The sequence below is a fragment of the Branchiostoma lanceolatum genome, chromosome 4 (assembly GCF_035083965.1).
Source record: "Branchiostoma lanceolatum isolate klBraLanc5 chromosome 4, klBraLanc5.hap2, whole genome shotgun sequence".
Lineage (NCBI taxonomy): Eukaryota > Metazoa > Chordata > Leptocardii > Amphioxiformes > Branchiostomatidae > Branchiostoma > Branchiostoma lanceolatum.
Window position 1 is genome coordinate 13,988,237 of NC_089725.1, and position 20,234 is coordinate 14,008,470.

At 39.3% G+C, this 20,234-nt stretch overlaps 2 protein-coding genes across 6 annotated transcripts in view; one reads left to right on the plus strand and one right to left on the minus strand.

The window, feature by feature from the left end:
- Positions 1–1,052: 1,052 nt before the first annotated feature.
- LOC136432747 (serine/threonine/tyrosine-interacting protein A-like) lies at positions 1,053–6,907 on the minus strand. Its single transcript, XM_066424220.1, has 10 exons — positions 6,734–6,907; positions 6,283–6,315; positions 5,847–5,900; positions 5,427–5,524; positions 5,068–5,128; positions 4,581–4,617; positions 4,419–4,458; positions 4,194–4,244; positions 3,806–3,957; positions 1,053–3,113 (listed from the first exon to the last, which is right to left on the minus strand). Exons 1-10 carry the CDS (start codon positions 6,794–6,796, stop codon positions 3,007–3,009), a joined length of 696 nt encoding a protein of 231 aa, XP_066280317.1. The 5' UTR covers positions 6,797–6,907; the 3' UTR covers positions 1,053–3,006.
- A 3,740-nt stretch (positions 6,908–10,647) lies between these two features.
- Positions 10,648–20,234, plus strand: part of LOC136432749 (mucin-17-like) — a 94,628-nt gene continuing 85,041 nt past the window's right edge. For 3 of the 5 annotated variants that reach the window (XM_066424221.1, XM_066424222.1, XM_066424223.1), the window contains exons 1-3: positions 10,656–10,877; positions 12,110–12,179; positions 12,830–12,946. In XM_066424221.1, the coding sequence (XP_066280318.1) occupies positions 10,831–10,877; positions 12,110–12,179; positions 12,830–12,946 (234 nt within the window). In that variant the 5' untranslated portion in view covers positions 10,656–10,830. Of the gene's footprint in view, positions 10,878–12,109; positions 12,180–12,829; positions 12,947–20,234 lie in introns of all 5 variants that reach the window. The other 2 variants (XM_066424224.1, XR_010755570.1) reach the window with 2 other exon arrangements.

Genomic DNA, 20,234 nt, shown 5'->3' on the forward strand with positions numbered 1-20,234 from the left:
TGCGTACCAAATAACATGAAAATCTGTTGTTCCTCTCTTCAGTTATACCCCTTCAGAACATTTTTACAAATAGGCCATTGCAGTTCCAGGGACACAAACCAGGGGGCCCAAAATCGACCTTGACCATTCTCCTCCCAGCGCATACCCACATACCAAATATCAGTACAATCCATCTACACGTTCTACAGTAATGCTGACTTTAAGCATCCGACGACACCCATGCAAACGATTTACCTCCTTACTTATGCAAATTCGGTCTCATTTGCATAGTTTGCACTTAAGTGTGTACAACTTGGTCTAACCTACCTGTGTACCAAAGAACATAACGATCTGTCGATCCACTCTTCAGTTCTTCTACATTGAAGATTTTAACAAATACGCCATTGCAGTTCCAGTCACACATGCCAGGGGGCCCAAAATCGACCTTCACATTCCTCCTCCTAACACCCACCCACATACCAAAAATCATTACAATCCATGTACAGGTTCTACAGTTATGGTGACTTTAAGCGTCCGGTGACACATACATACACACAAACACCAAACGCAAGCAAAACAGTATCTCCATGAAAAAGCCTTTTTTCATGGAGATAAAAAGCCTTTTTTCATGGAGATAATAACATCAGGATGACAGGGTATGCCTCAACCACTAAAATAGTACTCTCCAAGCAGAGCTAGGGTTTCGGCTGGTTTTTGACGTGTTTTTAGGCGTTTTTGACACAACAAAAACGATGACAAAGTAGAAGGCATGACAAAAACGCCTAAAAACACGTCAAAAACCAGCCGAAACCCTAGCTCTGCTTGGAGAGTACTAAAATAGACCTTTGCCACTTCTACAATGCCACTTCTTCTGCATCAAGACCTTGAAATGCAGCCCCACCCGACAAATAACAGTCATGCACATAGTCTTTACATTGTCCGTTCACAAGACTCCGTTATTGACTACCACTCAAAATAGGGGCCGCCTAGATTTCTTTGTAACATTTTGCTGATAAATCATTGTCACGTAATTGAAGTCTCTTAGAAATAAAGTGCAAAGTTTCATACAGATAAACAGTTTACTGGACAACGTTTATTGTGTTGTTTTGCAGTATTCAAAGGACATACATTTGTTTGTTTGTACTGGGGTTACTTTCCTACAGCTGTGTTATAGCCATGTTCATCTCAGTCCATACTTGCACATACAAGAAACATCATCAGTTATGTAACAGTGATATATAAACATTGCTGAAAACATCTACAATAACATTTCAGTGTAGACTCTGACTCCTTTATGATCTCTACAATGCGTAGTGGGTAACCAACGTTAACCCATTGCGATGTTGCTATTTACAATGTTGTTGAACCTTAGCAACTACAGTACTGAACACACGAGGCTTTTAGACAAATGATCAGGACATCCACAGAACACATGCAGACATACACGTGTACACACCTGAAGGGTAGCTTGAGCTTTCTACCTCTTGTGTTTAGTTGTACACAGAGCTCACTTGTAAATAAGTACTTGATAAGAATCCAGTCAAACAGGGTATCTAGTAATAGTACTCAATTGGCCTGTTTTTCCAATGATTTCTCTTCAACGGATAAATTTTGTTCAACACTTTGGCGTAAACGGATTAACGTTCCCTGTACAGATGGTGAATAGTGTATCAGTAATTAGCACAAAGCATGCTTAAAATGCATCATTTTATGCATACTTTAGGCACTCTTCCCAAAAATAAGGGGACCCCCTCCCCAACTTTCCATAGGCAGATGCCTTGGTACGCTATGGTCTCCTAAGTTCTCTTACCACACGTTAATTGATATGGCCCAAGAGCCTGTCACTATGGCTACATAAATGTCAAGAACATAACAAGAACCCTTTCTACTTGACATGTGCAACACTTACAAAAATTGCAACATCGTCTATAAGAGTACACAGATCAATGTGAAAAACAAGTAACACAAGAAAAGCTAAGGCACAGTGGTAGACCCTGATAACAATATGGTCCTCATCATATACATATACATGTACATGTATCTGTGAAAATCTTCACGTGTAACGTTATATGTTCATATACATGTTTGACACACAAACCACTAGTTTCTATCCCTACTACTTATAAGCTACCTTTTCACCAAATCAGTGAATAGAAGCTAACATGTAATATCAATAAGAATGTTATGCTTTTTTAATGCTAAGACAAGAGCATCAATAACTTTATTGACACATGGCTATAAAAGCTACCGTTCACAAGAACAACAAACCAAGTTACATTTTATCTGACCCTAATACACATGGCATTCCACTTTTCTCTAGTGTTGTACCACCGTAACCCATCCATCTCTAAAGCAAACAACACAAAAACATATGATCTGTAGCAGTTTGGGCATACTGTGAACTTTACAACATACATATTTTGCACATTGGACAATGTTGTCATTTTTTCATAATTATGGTACACCCTACCTACTACACTGACATTGCAGTTACGTGTTTACATGTTAACTCAAGGTTGAACAACTGATTGCTGGTGATATAGAAAAAAAATCTATTATTATTGCAAAATCAATCTAGAAATATGCACCCAAAATTGTAGCCTTGGTCCCTGTAAAATTAATCAACAACATTTCACAAGTACTAGTAATATCAGCCACATCTTACATTGTCAACAAGTTGAATTGACTACCAACATTCTTTTATGATTCTCCATGACTTAAAACACAAACCTGCAGATTACACGAAGGGTTGAAATGAATATCAAGTTGCCAAACTAAAGTATGTATGGACTACAAGGCCCCTATATGTGTAGTCATAAATTAATCTTTTATATTATATAAATGACAAGGAAAAAAAAATGCTTTGACATCACAAGTCATCAAATTTTCTTAGACACGTTTTGGACACAAATACAAAATGATATTGCAAAGAAAATGGACCCTTAAACCTTTCAAAACCCAATCTTACAGTAATTATTGTACTGTCAACAAAAAGTGAATATGTAAGCTGTGAGAGCACGTCTGTCCTCATGTGCCCAGATGATGTGACTTGTTCTGTGGGTCCAGACTAGGGTCTCCTGTCTGGTCCATGGCTTCCTCCCCAGCCTCCTCATCCAGGCTCCGTTTTCTACCACCTGGGGAGGAACAACGGTGAGATGAAGGAAAACGAGAACATAAAATTTCTCTTCATATTTTATTATGAGGTAGTTATGTCAATTTTCTATATTACTATCTATCTCAGCATTATGTCTATAAGGAAGTTCACATTTCTAAGTAGCCTGACGAATCACGCTCCTAGTGTCCAGCCAGTTTCCGTAACCGCCTTTAACGGGTCAGTAACCTCCGGCTGAGAGCTTGTGTAAATACAGGCTAATTTCTAAGTACCTGACTTTCAAACAGTTCTTGTCTCAACCATTCTTTATACATGTCCAGAGACTGACGGTCAATTTGCATAACAATGGTTTGCTTATGTCTCTTTGACCTTACTCATGCATACTTAGAAGCATGAACTTTCTTATCATCTCATACATGCACAATTTCATTGAAAAGTCTCTAGTGGAAAGCCAATTTTCTTGCAAGCAAGTGATGGATATTCCCCTGTTTATGTCTTTTCTAAGTTAATGAAAAATCTCCAAGCAATAATGTACTATTGTGTTACCTAGGAGTTGTATGTAACACCAAGGAGTTGTACATTATGTTACCATTCACACATATGTTTCCATGGACAGTATGTGACCATGGAGATGAGTGTTACCATGGAGATGAGTGATACCATGGAGATGAGTGTTACCATGGAGATGAGTGTTACCATGGAGACATGAGTTACCATGGAGCCGTGTGTTGCTCTGTCCCCAGCAGGTCCCAGGTCTGACGGTGAGTCTGGCCATGTAGATGGGTTCATACTCCATCAGCTGGTTAGCAAACCCCTCGTTAGGCTGGATACAGAATCTCCTCTGTTGTACATGGTGGAACGCAGCTCTGACAATACACAACAACAACAACAACAATCAACAATCATCAAAAAACACAAAAATATAATGTATACACATCACTGTTATGTATTACAGTGCATCCATATTTCTGACTAAATAGAACTTGTTAGAATAGATGCAACCATGTGTGATCTAATACAGAGTTTGTACTTGTAGATGATCTCTTCTCTGCATTTGTTTAGAAAAATAATTAACAATATGTAGTTATGAGACAAAACTCACCTATAAGTCATTCCATATGTCTCCATTATATAAGCTATCACCAGAGCAGCACTGTAAGCATATAAAGTAACACAATGTATGGGCAACTTGTGGAGGATATTAAAAGATGCTTATGTCATTTCAACATTCAGTTAAAAAAGGTGACTTTCCAAAGCTCTTTAAGTTCCTAATGCAATGCAATGATAATGAATTTTACTCAAGTATCTACACAGTGAGTATACATACCTTCTGGATATCCCCCCATTGCCATGTACTAGGACTTTCCCTGTAAGGAACAAGAAGTAAAAATGGCTGTACAGAGGATGTATTGGCTTTTGTCTCATCGGATATAAGGAAAGGCACTAATGAAAGTGTACAATTGAATACTTCCATGGATTGTCGCCCTACCTCCAGTTTGTAGACACTGGTCCATGAATTCTTTTACCTTTTTTTGGGAAGAAAAGATGAAAATGCTGTTATGGCAATTTGATCCAAATTCAGCTACTATAATTGTACATTAGATTACAGCATATTCTTGATATTTGTGTCAGAAAAGTAATAAAAACTGTGTTATAACTTTTGTAGGCTAGGTACACAAGGGTACCTATTCCACCAAATCAATTTTTAGCCCTGAGCATTCATATATAGTGTGCAATGAAGTTCTATGCAATGCCTCCCCTTTTCCATTATGCAATTTTTCTTTCCTTACACATCAGTCTATCCTTAATTCTACCTTTCTTTCTCATAGCAATGAGCCTCTATCAGCCACAAGTATTGTGTTACATTGATATGAAAAATAATTCTAAGTCTTTTTGTTCAACCATGCCACCTATCACATTTCTGAGGAAGGACACCTCAACATCATATCTAGATAAAAGTGAATGGCACAAGTCACCTTAGGAAAGTGTTGAATTATGTTTTCTGTGGTTTTATCAGCAACATCCAGTACCAAGTATCTGAAAGAATAAAAGACAAAACAAAAAAATGATTTCACCATCAACTTCATTATAATGATCAATCATTTTGTTCACAATTTAGTAACTCAAGTCTATTCTTCTTTATTCACAATTTGTTTGTCAAAAATGATAGTCCTTGTTGCCTGAACCCATTTGCCATGACAACCTCAACAATCATATACTTAAAGCTCTTCTATAGCATGTACTTATAGCTCTTCTATAAGCTTAAGAGGGGTTGAAGAATGTTCCCTTCCGTTCAAAGGAACATCCCCTATATCAGAAATAATACGAAACTCACCTGAAATGATCTGAAAAGTTGGGTTTGATAATCTTGGCCTCCAGGGTATCTCTAACACACACTACATGGGTGATGCCTAACTCCAACAGGTTGGAAAGCTGTAAGGGGAAACAGGGATTTTTTTACTGTAGTTTTAATGGTAAAGAAAGACCAACTCATCATTCATGTCACATTACCTATCATCAGTTATACAAAAGTACTAATTACTACCACTACTTTCAATACTGGAGATTAGACTTTGTGACTGCTTCACGTTAAATGATGACATTCTTTAGTTTCTTTTAACATTAGAAACAACATCATCCAATCATAATTATTACAATGCCACACAGTATCAGACAAGTCTTAACAATCAACAGTATATGTACACTTGTTCTGATAGAAATGATATCACTATACATAACTACAAATATAACTTACATTTCTCTTTGTAGCTACAGAGTATGGCCCCAGGAACACATTGGGAAGGATTTCCTATGGATAAAAATATTTTGAGTCCATGTCTAAGTACATGTAATACTAGTAGTGAATGGAACAGATACATGTATGGAACTTCTAATCACTTCTAATCACACTGTGCACTGCTTCTGTATGAAATAGCTGATACCAACATATGTTTTCAGTAGATGTCCAATATGTTTGGTACCGTTGTAAGTAACTTGTAACGTTATCTGCGGCGATGAAAGAAGTTGCATTTACTATCTTCATAACTTCATACAAATTTGCATTAAGTTTCGGAAATAGTACTTACTGCCATGGCTAATACCATTGGTATGGAACAAATCATAATGAATGGTTTGCTAGAGCTAATGATAAATATTCTTATATTTGCATAAATGGCTATATTTGGACGCACCTGCATGCTTCTTCTCATGGTGTAGCTCCAGTCCTGAGTAATGGAAGAAACAACAGGTATTTTCTATTTCCTGCCAGAATGGAAAATTTGTTTGAAATGAAAACCTGCTTAATACTGTCCATTTGTGCATGTGCAACTGTATATTGTGCATGTGCACCAAGAGACCACGTCTAGCCATGTAATAGACGTTAAACAAGGACAACAACAACAAGGAATATCAAAATTATAGTATTAAACATTGTAAAATATCATCTCACACTTGACACTTAAAGACTCCAAAAACTGACAAAGGAGATGTTGAAAATGTACATTACGTAGTGTTAAAATCTGTGGTTATCCAAAACAAATGAGTATCGTTAATTATTTCCAATTACGTCCAAGAACTAGAACTTGCTGAAGATGGGGAGGGGGGCATATCATCACCACACACAAATCCGTTCACATCACTTACCCTGGTATCATCCTCGCTATTTGGGACTTCCGGAAACTCCAATGATGTGACGATTCCTTCCATATTCAACCCATTGTTCTACCAGATGTAATAACGACGATAAATATGCGTTTCTTATACCAAAATAGCGAGCCAACTTTTATTTCCTACGCGCAAAGGTTAAAGGTCAGGATACTGTACCTGATACACCAATTGATGTTAAGGTAGCAGCACACAGCATTTCACCGCGACCCCCGGATTCTATGACTTTAACGGTAAAAAATTGTGCGCCCTGAATAGCCTTGAACTGTATGTAAAAACATGAAAGCCAGCGAGGCACAAATGCGTCCTCGAATTTGCCAAGCTTGAGCTCATAATTTCGAAAGGTCTTTTCGAAAAGCAGTATCTACTTTGGTCCCTAGTCGGCGTTGCTGTTCGACTATAGATCCATTTCTTGACTCTACCAGCCTCTGCCATCTGCGGGTCGCTGGGAAAATAGTAGAAATTGGCCAAATAGAGTCAACTGTATGAAGGGGGTCGGCTATGGAGATAGGGTCCAATATTGCAACTGCGGATGGGATCCTCCATGGCCAAAGTCCCCCGGCAAATGTTCTCTCTATAGCCGACGCGGTTAGTCTGGTAGAGACTAAGAATAGTAAGATCCATTCCCATCTTTCACCTCCATGCAATGAACAGGAAAACATGAATTACAGTATAGATATTTAAGTTCCTAAACAGTGAAGGTAAGAAAAATGAGAAAACAAGTAGTTGCAAAATTGGGATAAGGATTAATTCGAGAGGAAGCATCTTCATCATTAGGAGTATCTAACGTTATCCCGCAAAGATTTCAATAGGACATTTGAGGATAACATTATATCAATTTCTTGTATCTATGAATGTCTCATTCATTCCATAACAATGCTCTTTCGGCAGCTATATGTTTCTCTATACAGATGGTCAGAGAAAGGCATTATAAGTTTTCATTTGTTTGTTTGTTTGTTGATATTTTTTCTGTGCGTAACCATGTAACGCTAAGAATGTTACTATTTGCAGCGAATTTAGGAACTATTCTGCCTTGAGCAATGTCTTCTTAAAGCTAGGTTGCTTATTACAACAACAAAAACGCTTTAAATGTTGAATAAGGGGAAAAGTTTCAGTAAAATACCAGTGCTGTCCGTGTCCGAATTACAGCACATGTCATGCAGCACGTTCTGAATCAAGGCTACAATGTCAAGGCCAAAGTGCGGGACCTAAAGCAAATCAACCGACGTCATTTCTTTCAATACACAACTTTTCCATTGACAAAATTTCTATTTTTAAACAATCATCAGCGTGACAGATGGGGCGGGGGATTTCTCGTCACTTTTAAAGGGCGTTTGCAAGACGACAGGTTCACCGTGTCATTTTAGAATTTTAACTGCCACATCATCTTACCTGTCATATTCATGGTACCCGCAAAGAACAAGAAGTGAAGAATACCGCGGTACCGTGGCAGTCCTGAGACCTATGTGAATTCCAATTTTCCACTACAGTCTGTGAAATTGCCAATCATTTGAAGTTAAAGATGAAAATTATTACCGTAAAACTGAAGTCTCGCAATGTTCATCTGAAAGTATACCTGGGTATATTCGGAAATAAGATCTAAATCGACTCATAAGATCTAAGTCGGAATCCGACAAAAGAAGCGATAACTTGGTCAGTGATTAAGTAGCTATGGGAACCAAATCATGTTGTTGTTTGCTTGCTAAATACGTACACAAACAACATGCTTCGTAGCCAAACAAACAAACTCTAATTCAATGGGTCGTTTAGACAAATATTTTCTTTCGCGTAGTATGCAGTATTCAAACAAGAGTTAAAGACAATATGTCAAGCAGTATGGTCGTCATTTAACGTTATGATTATTCTGAGAAATACACGTTCATCAACACACGAACCATGCATTTCGGAAATAATGGAAATTGAGACTAAAGAAAAATAATCTGCATACTTGTAAACGTTATAATTTTTGTTGTACTTTCCAAACTTCTTCTTTTCTTATCTATCATCGTTCATCTCCTCTTTGCCCAAAGTTGCCTTCAACTGGCGTCCATGGTATCCATGGAGACGACCATTTGCACACATGTATGTAACCGCTTCAACGGTCGGCAAACGTCTCGATGTAAAGACGCAACCAAGCAGACTGGCAGGAAAATACCCAGGTCAAGCAGCGGGCATGATGACGGAAACTCGTAGGAATGTAGACTGTTTTCACCACAGCAATGTGTATATATATATTCTTTAACCTATGCAATTCTCTGAAATCACACCGTTAATTCTTTCAGGTTATGTTTACCTCGTCATTTGACGTCCCTCGCATTATGAATAGTGAGCTGCGCACGAGAGCTCTTCGCACTCCTGTTCCCAGGTGTAACGTTACAGGTGGCAGCCGTGCCCGCTGGTGTGGAAAATCTCCCTTGCCCTTCCGCTAGAGGAGGAAATTGAAATAACCCAGGTGTGCAAATGTATATACTGCATTGTAAGTGATATAATAATTTTAAACATACCTTCAACAGATAGCTATTGGAATGATTCTCTGTAAATCTCGCTACATATAGCTAACAATAATATCTATAAGACACTGGAAAGTTTATGAAAATAAACACACATCACCAAAAGAACCTGTTAGTTACGCCCATAGTCACGGTACTGCTAAATCTACACGGAAGGCAAGGATAACGTAACCAAAACACGAAGGGTCCGGTATGCTTACTATGATGACGTAAACTATTTCATAGTTTATACTAGTAACGTTACCGTTGACTTTGACAAAACGAAATGTCGGCACCTGTTTACATGCATGTATTAGCCAATGCTATACATATGGTAGTAGATTAATATAGTCTAGTTCAAGGTGGGAAAAAACTGAGATTTATAATACAAGGTACAGTAAATTTAGAATAAAGGCAAGGAAGGCAGGTGTATTAAATATTCTTTTTTTTAAAAATTTTGACGGAGGCAAGTAATTAGCGATGTAAACCATGTTCAAATGTCGGATTACATACTCAGCAGGCCAGGCTTTCACGTATTTCTTTCCTTTGGAAGATGAGGGAAGATATGCACAGATACTAGTATTAGACCAAGGAAATGTAAAATCTCTCAAATGTTTCCCCTCAACAAGCTTACCCCCAAAGAACACAGCACACAGAGGTTAACAACCAGTACAGTGGCTGAATGCAGTTCATCATGTCAATTCGTCAGTTTTATGTAATTACGATACAAATCGCACATATCAAGACAATATGATCCATAAAGTTTGCTTGGAAGCTTTGCTTTGTTTGCTTTTGCAACCCCTGGGCGCAGCCAAACGTATTAGTAAAATAAAATAAAAACTGCCATAAGTAATCATTTCTCCGGAAATATATGATAGCAAAACAACTAAATTTGTTTAAACATATATTTTGAGTAATTTCTGTTACAATCAGTCCGATGCTCGTTTTCCCGTCACCAAATCCCCAAACGGGACAGTCGTCGGTTTGATGCGGTTGAAACGCGGCGCTTGTACTGAAGGGTCTACATGAGGTATTGAAGGGTATTAGAAACCTTTTGGTGGAGCTACCTTTTATATGCTACAAGTGAGCAATCGGTGTGCGATCTTATCTAAAACTCTTTGTAGATATAGTGAAAGCGTTACGCCAAAGAAATTAGTTACTCGTAGCTTTTTCACCTCAGCATAACTTTTTCCTTAATGAACAAAGGTTGCTTGCAACAAACTTTGGTAAGTTTACCAGGTTGCATTGCTATGAAAATTACTAGATGAAAAAATGTGTTACAAATATTGTTTTGATAAAAAGACAAACACGACGTACAGAGTCGTGGTGAGCATACCGCGTTGCACTGTTAACATTTCAAATGTAAACCGGTGGCGATAATTACTCCATTCACAGCCTCACATGAATGAACTCTCGGATTTCCAACCGTGTGTGAAGTGAGTCGGGGCCGCGCGCAGTGTTGTACCGTATGCCGTTCGGACTACGGCCTGGGGATTTTACCACGGATTTACACGATTCCAATGGATATACAACGGACACGACATTGAAGATGACTTGAGTCACAAGCACAAGAGTGGATATTTCGCCATGGCGAACGTGAAAGTGGCCATCCGAGTCCGGCCGCTGAGTAAGCGGTGAGTGCATGCAGGCCCGGCGGCGCGGGTCGGTCCCAAGTCGGTAGCCCGAGCCCGGTGGCTCCGGTCAGTCGGCATATATTTGGCCGCCTGTCGCCGCTGGCATGGTTGGCTTTTGTTTGGCGATCGGTGTGAACTCATGGGGCAAAGTCTGTATTTTTACCTCACCTACATACTTGAGTTTTACAGAAGCACCCAAAACGGCGGAAGTTTCTGACAGCCTGTTGCATGTAGCGTTTGATTGATTATTGAAACAGACGATAGAAAATCTTCGCTCCCTTCTCCTCAAATTTACAAGTTTTAGATTGCTTCTTCGTTGGATTTTTTCCTGGCCTGTTTGCTCTTCAGATTCTGACCAGGATGGTGCAAAGAAAATGTCTCTTTTAAATCCGAAACGCCCACAGAAAAAGACAGTTGACGGGGCGGTGGTAAAAGGGGGAGGGAGGGGAGGGAAACTGTCGTCCGTTTTCTGGCAGGACGTCCCACTCTGACTCTGACCAAAAATCTCTCAGTGTCAAGTTCACTTGGCTTTGGCTAAGTTCTCGTTTACAGAGCTCACTCGACAAATGTTTATAAACAAAGTCTGGTGCTGTTTTCACGTTCTTTAAAAGGTTATAAATGGCCACTTCAGACAAAGTATGATTTTTGGGGAAGGGACTCAAGGGAGTAATCTCCAAGCAGATGTTGTGTGGTATATTTTTTTCACATTTTCCAATCAGTTTCTTTAAACGGTACTCCCACCAATACACATGGAAGCAAAAACATGCAGGGAAATCTTACGTATACTCGTGTATTCAACGAAAAAGCTATGATTGTAACTAGAATATTGTACATATTTTTTACAAAGTTTGCAAAACTGGTTTCATGACAATCAAAAAAAGCAACAACAACACCAACAACCTTTGGATCTGACCCTACGAAAGGAGTTAAGAACTGCCATCATTTGAAGAACGCAACTCTTCAATGCAAAGACGCCTAAGTACAGAGCAAAGTCATCCTTTATGAGAAAATAATGCAGGTAAAGAGGGTATTAATGGCGCACAAAGGGGGAAGGTCAGAGAACACCTTTGCTTTCTTTGGCTCATATGCCGTGTTTTACCTGGGTAACACGCTCGACAATGGTCGTCGTCATCAGATTAACTACAAAGGTCCAAGGTCAACGTTGGGGAAGGCTCCACCGTATTACCTTTTATCCATAAGTGCATTAACATATTTTCCTTCATCTTTTGTAGGGAACTCGATGCCCAGGCACAGTTTATTATACAGATCAACGAAAACACGACATCGGTTACCAACATCAAGGTATGGCTTAATTATGCGCATCAGGCACTTAACAAGCACCTACGACAGAAAGTTTGGACTTTGCGCTTTATTGTTTTTGGAAGGGGTGTGAGCTGGCATGCCTTTGGAACCTAGAGCATGTGTACATATGTATGGGTAGGTCTATAAAAACTCAGCCATTTGCATGTGGATGCATGCTCCCCTTTGTCGCACAAAGTGGAGACTGTGTTGAAAATGCACGACTTTTCTGCTTCATCGGCCAAAGGAGTGGAAAGCCCCCCTCATTTGAATCTCAATGCAAAGTTGGCGACAAAAATACCCCTATCTTGTACCAAGGACGTCTGAAAGCACTTTGGAAGTTGAACTAAGACGTCCACACACGACATCTATTTCACAAACATACTAGTAAATGATGGGTGCCATACTAGTATTGATGAAAGAAAACATCATGTTACTTTTTTCTTAGTGAGCAAGTGTCTTAGTATACCAAGGAGGTTATATCCTCCTTGAGCATACCTAACATACTCATGTGTATAACTCGCTACAGTTCATAATTTGTGCGCCACCTTTAGGTTTAAGACTTCCTGGGTGGCTTGAAGAAAGTACACCACCACGGGGTGCAGGTCGTGTTTACATTTGTACCACCTTTTGTCCCCCCTTTCTCCTTTCAGCTGGATGGCACCCAGGAAGGCTACGGAGACACGCGGGAAAGGCTGAAACATTTTGTTTTCGACTATTCCTACTGGTCCGTGGATCAGAACTCACCAGACTACGCCGCACAGCAACAGGTAGGTTCCCAACGTGGATAGAATGTCAACTGTTGTTGTGAATACAAGCACAAAGGCATGGAAGTCTACTCTTACAAAATCTTCTGACTCTCACCATACAAACTCTTTTCCCCTTAATGAATATAATTGTAAGTGCAAGAAAACAAATTCAACTTTCTTTAGAGGAAATTGCCAGATGAAGCTACACTGGTTCAAATGGAAACTCTACACCTGCCAAAAATGTACTGGAAATTTACGCTTGGTGTCCTGTGAATATACTGACCGTGAGTTAAGTTGCTGTTTCCCACTGGACTATGTCCATTCATTAGTTCGTCCCCAATTCCTGTGTGGAATTATCTCGTTAGATGCCGATTAATTTTGGACAAAGCTTGGAGGAACAGTTTGTTGTGTCTGGTAATGTTCTAAGATCTAGGAGTAATCTAGACTACAGAGGGAGGTCCTCTAGAAAGTAGAGTTCTTTCAAAGAATATGTAGGTTTTGGAGTTGAAGGGTCACATGTTTTGACATGTCTGTTCTCTCATTCATCACACAAAATGGCCTGAATTATGGACTCCTCTTCCAATTATTTCAAACTTAAATCAAAGGTTATTATTTACATATATGCAAGAGGAATGCCCACTATGTTTTGTTAGTATTTACAGTTTCTGTTTGCTTTGTTCGGTATGGCCACCGTTGCCGGGTCACTCTGCGCTGTATTAGACCTGGTCAATTTGTTGACAGGTCAGTTTGGCCAGAAGATAAGCTGTCATCAGCTGTAATAAATGTTGTGTTAATGGTTAGCAAAGAGTATAGATGACTCTACAAATGAGTGTGCTGAGCAATGGAAGCTGGAGAGGCCATCCGCTTGGTTATCCTGAGCATTGCCCTATACACCAGTCAGTTGATAACTAGCAACAGCTTGTTACATGTTGCCGGGATACTTCAATACCAGTAGTAACACACTTAATAAGGACAGCTTCATTCTTTCTTTGCACAGTGTCCCTTTCTGGGACACAATCCCCAAACCACACAGCATCCTCAGCTGTTAGCACATGTAATAGTCTCAGTATTACAAGCTGCACATATTACACATATTATTTTAATTATTTCCCATGTTTGGAGGTACCTAGCAGTAGTAGGCATGACCCCTGGTTTGGAGTAATTGTAGTTTTGCCTATTTAACACATGTTGGTGCTCATTTATTTTCCTTATCTGATGGACTGACCCATTCCAAAGTACTTACTGTCAAATGTCCGCTTTCCTACCTATTTAAAGCTAATCCTTGGGAAGCTTTACCTTAAGCTTGTATAACAGTAGTTGAACTTCTTTTGACTACTGGTGAATTGTATGTTGCCTTTTCTGTTGCTGTCTCACTATACCAGTAGCTAGACAAGTTAAACAGAAAAGTACCTCTTTTCTAACATATCTAAGATATGCTTGCCAGGTAGTTCTTCTCCTTTACATTATGATTGGTATCATTCACAAAATGGTTTGGTTTCCTAAGCGTGCTATTGGCAGTTGGGTTGTAGATAGCGTCCAACTATCAGACAAATGATCTATGGCCTATTTCCGTGACAAGTGAGTTGCAGAGCTTGAAGATTGTAAAATTTGAGGGATAACTCTGCTGACCCCCCCAGCCCGAAACTGTGACTGTCTTTTCAAACTTTGCCCCAAATACCAAACACTTTCTCTCTAATCTTGTGAAAATGAAAGGTCAAGTAAGACACTACATGTCAGATGCACTACATGTTGGATAATTATCTTATTTTCAAGCTTGAACAGTTGACCTACATTTTGCAGAATCAAATTTTCTACTTAGTTTTGTTCACATTGTGTCAAGGTGTTAATTGTCATCATCTTCAAGGACAACATGCAAAAGACATGATTGTAGGTAGGATTTGGTTATATGTTTGTGTTTTTTGTCGTCCTAGTGTCTGGCACTGTCAGCAAAAGTCAGATAAAAGTAGTCTTGATTTAATTATGTTATGTCTTGAGGTATACTATGTGGGGGGTACCGAAGGCAGTTGTGCACGTGTCTACCTGTTTGCAGAACTTTGAAACAAAATGATTTCTTGTTGCTGTAGTATATAAAGTTCTAAATGATTTCAGGGATGCTCTATTCAAGAACTCTTTTTTTTTTCCTCAAGCGGTTATTAATTGATATAATAACATTATTTCTTTTAACCCCTTAACCATCCTTAAAGGACCTTTCCTGGGTGATTATAGATCAAAACAAATAAAGTTACTTATTGGTTGTAGCCAAATGGATGACCATCCCTTCAAATCAAATATTTCTTTAACTCTGTTATCACCGGACCCCTCCCAGTCACATGCATAGGTACTTAATACCAGGTGCCCCTGTTTACACAAGGATTTGCCAACAGGATAAGACAAATATTTTTTTCAGTATTACATTTACATTTGTACTCACTGCAGTAATAGAAACATATTGACTATAAGATAAATAGGTAAATAATAGATAAATATATTCTGAATAGTACAAAGAAAAACAAGACATGCTTGGTTATGTATTTTTCCACTTCCAGGCAAGCATCCGGGTGGCAATGTTTATTTTGTTGCCTTACCTGAGGTTAAAAGACATTTCAAAAGCTTGTCAGATCTGCAGTCTAAGTATGTCCCTAGGCTAGGCGACATGAGAGCACAATGGATCAGATGTCTGGTCTCCCTGGCCATCTGGTTGACAACATTGTCAAATCAGTTCGATTGTTGTTAATATGTTTATTCTATTGAGATTTTAATGCAGCCAATGCAGAAGTAACTTCTTAGAAGTAGAATTCAGTGGCTTTGTCTGTTCTGATGCACTTAATATTTAAACACTGACTGCTTACCGGCTGAAAAAGACTATAAGTCTCATATTAGTCTTGATGACTAAGCAATGAATAAATGTACTGGAAAAAACAACATCCTTGTTTGTAAGGTAAACAACAGCATTCATTTGGCAATTACTTGTTGTGGTAATAGATGCTTATTTCTAGCTTCACAGTCAAGTGTGAGGAAAAGGAAAACATGTGTATCAAATGTCTGTTTGTATTTTTCTACTACTAGTCTTCAACACCAGATCTGCCCGTTTGCTAAGTTGTGTTGTTACTTGATGCTCTGTTAGACAGTGTCCATCCCCAAAGAAAGAAAAAAAACGCTACAGTTTACTTTTTGGATTCAGACAAATGCCTTCCTTTCTTCTTACTGAGATGTCATGGTAGTTTGCCAACTGCTTGACTTTTACAGTTTGTTGAGACAAAACAAAACATCCGCTTGTTATTCTAGGCAGCTATTTTGTGTAATAGTGTGCATATCTTCTTCTGTGTAGAGGTTCGCTCCCCCCTCTCTGCTAGGAATCTTGATTTGGTTTATTGGAGTTGGAAATGTCGACCTAGGTCACTGCCTTTTCTAGCGTCAGCAAACAGTGTTGCCTGACCTAGCCCAGTATGATGATACCATGTGCCTCACCATACAACAGAGGTATTTAGATAGTCAATTCACAACATGCAGTTTCATGCTGGGATGGAAATAGATTGTCAACCACTATCTTCCTCAAGACAACTATAACTATGTTCTTGGTGAGTCCCAGACAGTAAATTGATTTATTTTCGCTGGGACTAGTAATTTCTTGGTAGTTGGGGAAAGGAGTTTTTCGTGGTGTTTTAAGTTTGTGGTGGAAACAATTCTGTAGTAGCATATTTGCGGTGCCACACTTTTGATGAAAGGTCACTGCGAAAGTAAAACCACCACAGACATTCCAGGATTTACAGTGTTCATCACAGCCCACATACTGCCTGTGACATCTGAACTTGTGTAAACATGGTGACCTCTTTAATCAAATGCTAGCACCTTGGACCTGTGAAATTCCCTGGTGGTTATGTGAGAGTTGACCCATGCACTACTGGCCTTCCCTTCTATGCCAGGGGTTGACCCCTCACCGGCCAGACATGGAATTGTGATCTTGTAAAGTCTGTCAAGTAAAAAAACAACAAACATTATGTGATGGGATACCATTGTTTGGCAAAGTTCCCACCAGAGTTTGGGAGCAACTAGAAATAAAAAGAGAGTCATTGACAAAAAGAGACCATAAATAGTGTAACAGGTCTCATGCCTATTGTTGTTGTTTTGTTCACATATAGAATTCAAATCTTCAAAATTTCATGACTTTCCTTTGTATTGGGAATGTTCACTTGTTCAAATCAGATGCATTTTATACAACAAGGTCATCTCTGAGAGAGAAAATTGGCCTTTAATCCCCTTAATCCACCTGTCTATACCTGTGTAGCTGATCCAGTTTACCTGTCATGATTTGGATAATAAAGAGGTTAAGTGATGCCCCAGTCTCTTGGGAGCCGTGGTGTCTTTGCTTTCTGTGATTTAGTTACCTTTGTATATTCCATGTAGATGCATTGTTTGCTTTATCTACAGATGTATCAAATATAGTTTAGCTTAATGTGTAATGTTTATTGTTTAAAGCTGTGGGAAAGGATGCCAGGTGACCCTAGTTTCACCCTTTGTTCTGTCATAGGGAAATATAGCCTGGGGTCTGTTTCTAGGGGCTGTGGTAGTTAATGACGCTCTTAGGCGTACCACTCTTCTTATAGGCTAATCAAGGGAACCATTGTTTGGAGTTAGATTAGTGATTGAAGACCTGTTAGATTCAAAGGCAGTTTTGGGATAAATTAGCATATGAAATGAGTTGTAAAGTTGTGGCCTGAACAAAATAGCGGAAAATGTTCCTGAACCTTATTAGTGGTAATTAGGTAATGACAAGACACTCCAAAAGGTTAGAATGAAGACGAGATATGATGGCAGGGTTGTCAATGCATCTAGAGAGGTCTTTCTATGTTGGACATGCTTCAATGTATGTTTCCTGGCAAAGGTTTTGTTATTTTTTTAGTATTTCATTAGTAATTGGCTGTCCCAGGATAAGGAAGCTATCATATCAGCACACTAGTTTGTTTGTATGATGTATAATGTTACATACCAAAGTTAACAAAAGTCTGTCACTTCCCTCAAAGAAACTGTCAGTTTTGTCATCCCCCTTAGAGTAAAAATTTTGTTAGTATCACAAGACAAACTGATAGATGTGTCATTGAGACACAAAGCCAGCCATTGTGTTAAAGCAGTGGAGCACATGTGCTATGGGCAAATATAGTTCTTATTATTGCAGTCAGTTTGTAGATTTTCAGATACCAACACTCTTCCGGAAACTTCTTTGGGGACTTCTTGGCACATTTTGTAGGACACACCCACATCAAGGTGCCGCATAAGGTCTTTCGTAAATTTAATGCATTTGTGAAACTTCTTAAGACACAGTGTTTCCTGTCTTATCTTCCGTCTTCAATGGTGTAAAGAATATTGCAAGTAGAGGAGCCAAATCAAACTTCAAGATGTCATGAATCTCTTTGCCCCCACCCTCACACTCAGTGCTCCAGTATAGAGTGCAAGGTTCCACTCTGTCTGACCTTTTGGATTGATCCGGCAGGAAGTTGTGTAAAAGTTAAGATTCTTTCCATTCCCCCAGCTGACCTAAAGACCGTGTAGTTCTCCAGACCTTGAACCTCCACTGCTTGGGAGATTTATAAAATCTGGAAATCACTTCCCAGGGTCTTGGGGGCATCCTGACCTCAAGACATCCTCCTCAATACTCTTTAAGATTCTTATCTCTATCTCCCAGCTGCTGGTAGACATTTAAAGATCTTGTGACAAGCTCCTGGGCAGGTCTGCATCTTGTACATAGTTGTACCCTGAACTATGTGTGACTTTTCTACTTGCACTGTTTATACAGACATGTTACAGCTGCACTTTACCAGAGACCTTCTGTCCTGCAAATGCCAACTGCACAAGGGTAAATAGGGAACTGTTTGTATAGCATCAGTGTGTGGTAATGATGGAACTGGCAGGTCTCAGAGGACCCTGGCTGCTGACCTGCTGAAAGATGTGGCTCAGATTTCAGTCTGCTGTAAGCCCTGTAGCCTTGTGATTAGACTTCTGACACTTTGCCAAATGTAGGTGTCAGACATGCTTGCCCTGGGAGAAACCTGTTGGTTCAAGGTGACTAAACAAAGCTCAAACTCAAAGTGAAAACATAAAGTTTGGGCACACTGTTTAGCTATGCTGACTTGATGAGTCTTCTCTCAAAATCGTTGTCATCATCTTTAAGAATATGATCTGCAATGTAGAACAGCTTTTTATCACTAGCCTTTCATAGGTTAAAAATTTACCCTTATGTAAGATGTATTATAGCTAAAGCATTTGGCTTGCTTCATTCACAGAAAATGTGAAGAATTCCAGCCTTCCCTGCACAGGGCCTCGTTTTTCCATCAATAGCCTGTTCCCAGTCCTGCTGATACACTGTGTGGTCCCAGGCACATGCTCTTGAGTTCTCTGTGGGGGTTTCCTCTGACTATATTTGACCACTGTTATCCTTGCACTATCACTGATGTCACTCCACAACAGTCTGGCCCTGTATCAGTGAAATATTTTCCTCAGTCAGGGCACAACACAGTATTTTATGAGTAGGTCAGTCATATTTTTCTTAGATGAGCATTGATTTATGACTCTTTTTCAAGAAATAGATTTTAAAAGCCGAATTGTATAGGTCACAAGTAATATTGTAGAGGAAACTTTTCTTGTCTAACATCAAATCTCAATTGTTTTTTTAGAGTTAGTATTTTCAACTAAGAGTTGGTGTTTTTTCCACAAAATCTCAAAGGAAGATCTTGGTCCAGCTCCTTCAAAAAGTTATTGTTACTATTGCCATTAGACCATATCTTCTATTTCATCCATCCTCTTCATTAGTGAAAGGGTATTTCAAGCATCTGTTTCAGCACTAGAGCTTCCACACCACATACACGATGACATGACCCTCCATGGACTCTTAACTATTCACTTTGCAGCATGCCTGCATCTCTGTGGAGATCCAGGTATGCAAGGATGGCCTCCTTGTTTGCTGCCTGCATAACACATTCCTGTTCCTTATGCTTGTTACCCCTCTCTTGCTATCTTCGTCACTAACTAGTTACACAAAGAATTTTAAGCCAGAGACAGTTTACTACTAGTTTTAATTATATCATTTATCTGATGGATTGAATTGGCAGGGGAAACATGAAGCATCTTCTTTTAAAGGGATGTATGCGTGCGGTAGTACTAGTAATTAGGACTGGGACAGTCCGAGCATGCTGAGGGTCTACACTTAACTATGTTTGTCTATCCCGTTTTTGTTTGAGGAGTACATTAGTATCTGCCTACAGGAATAGCGCACAGGCCTTACTGGACTGCCAACTGGCACTGCTCAAACAAATTG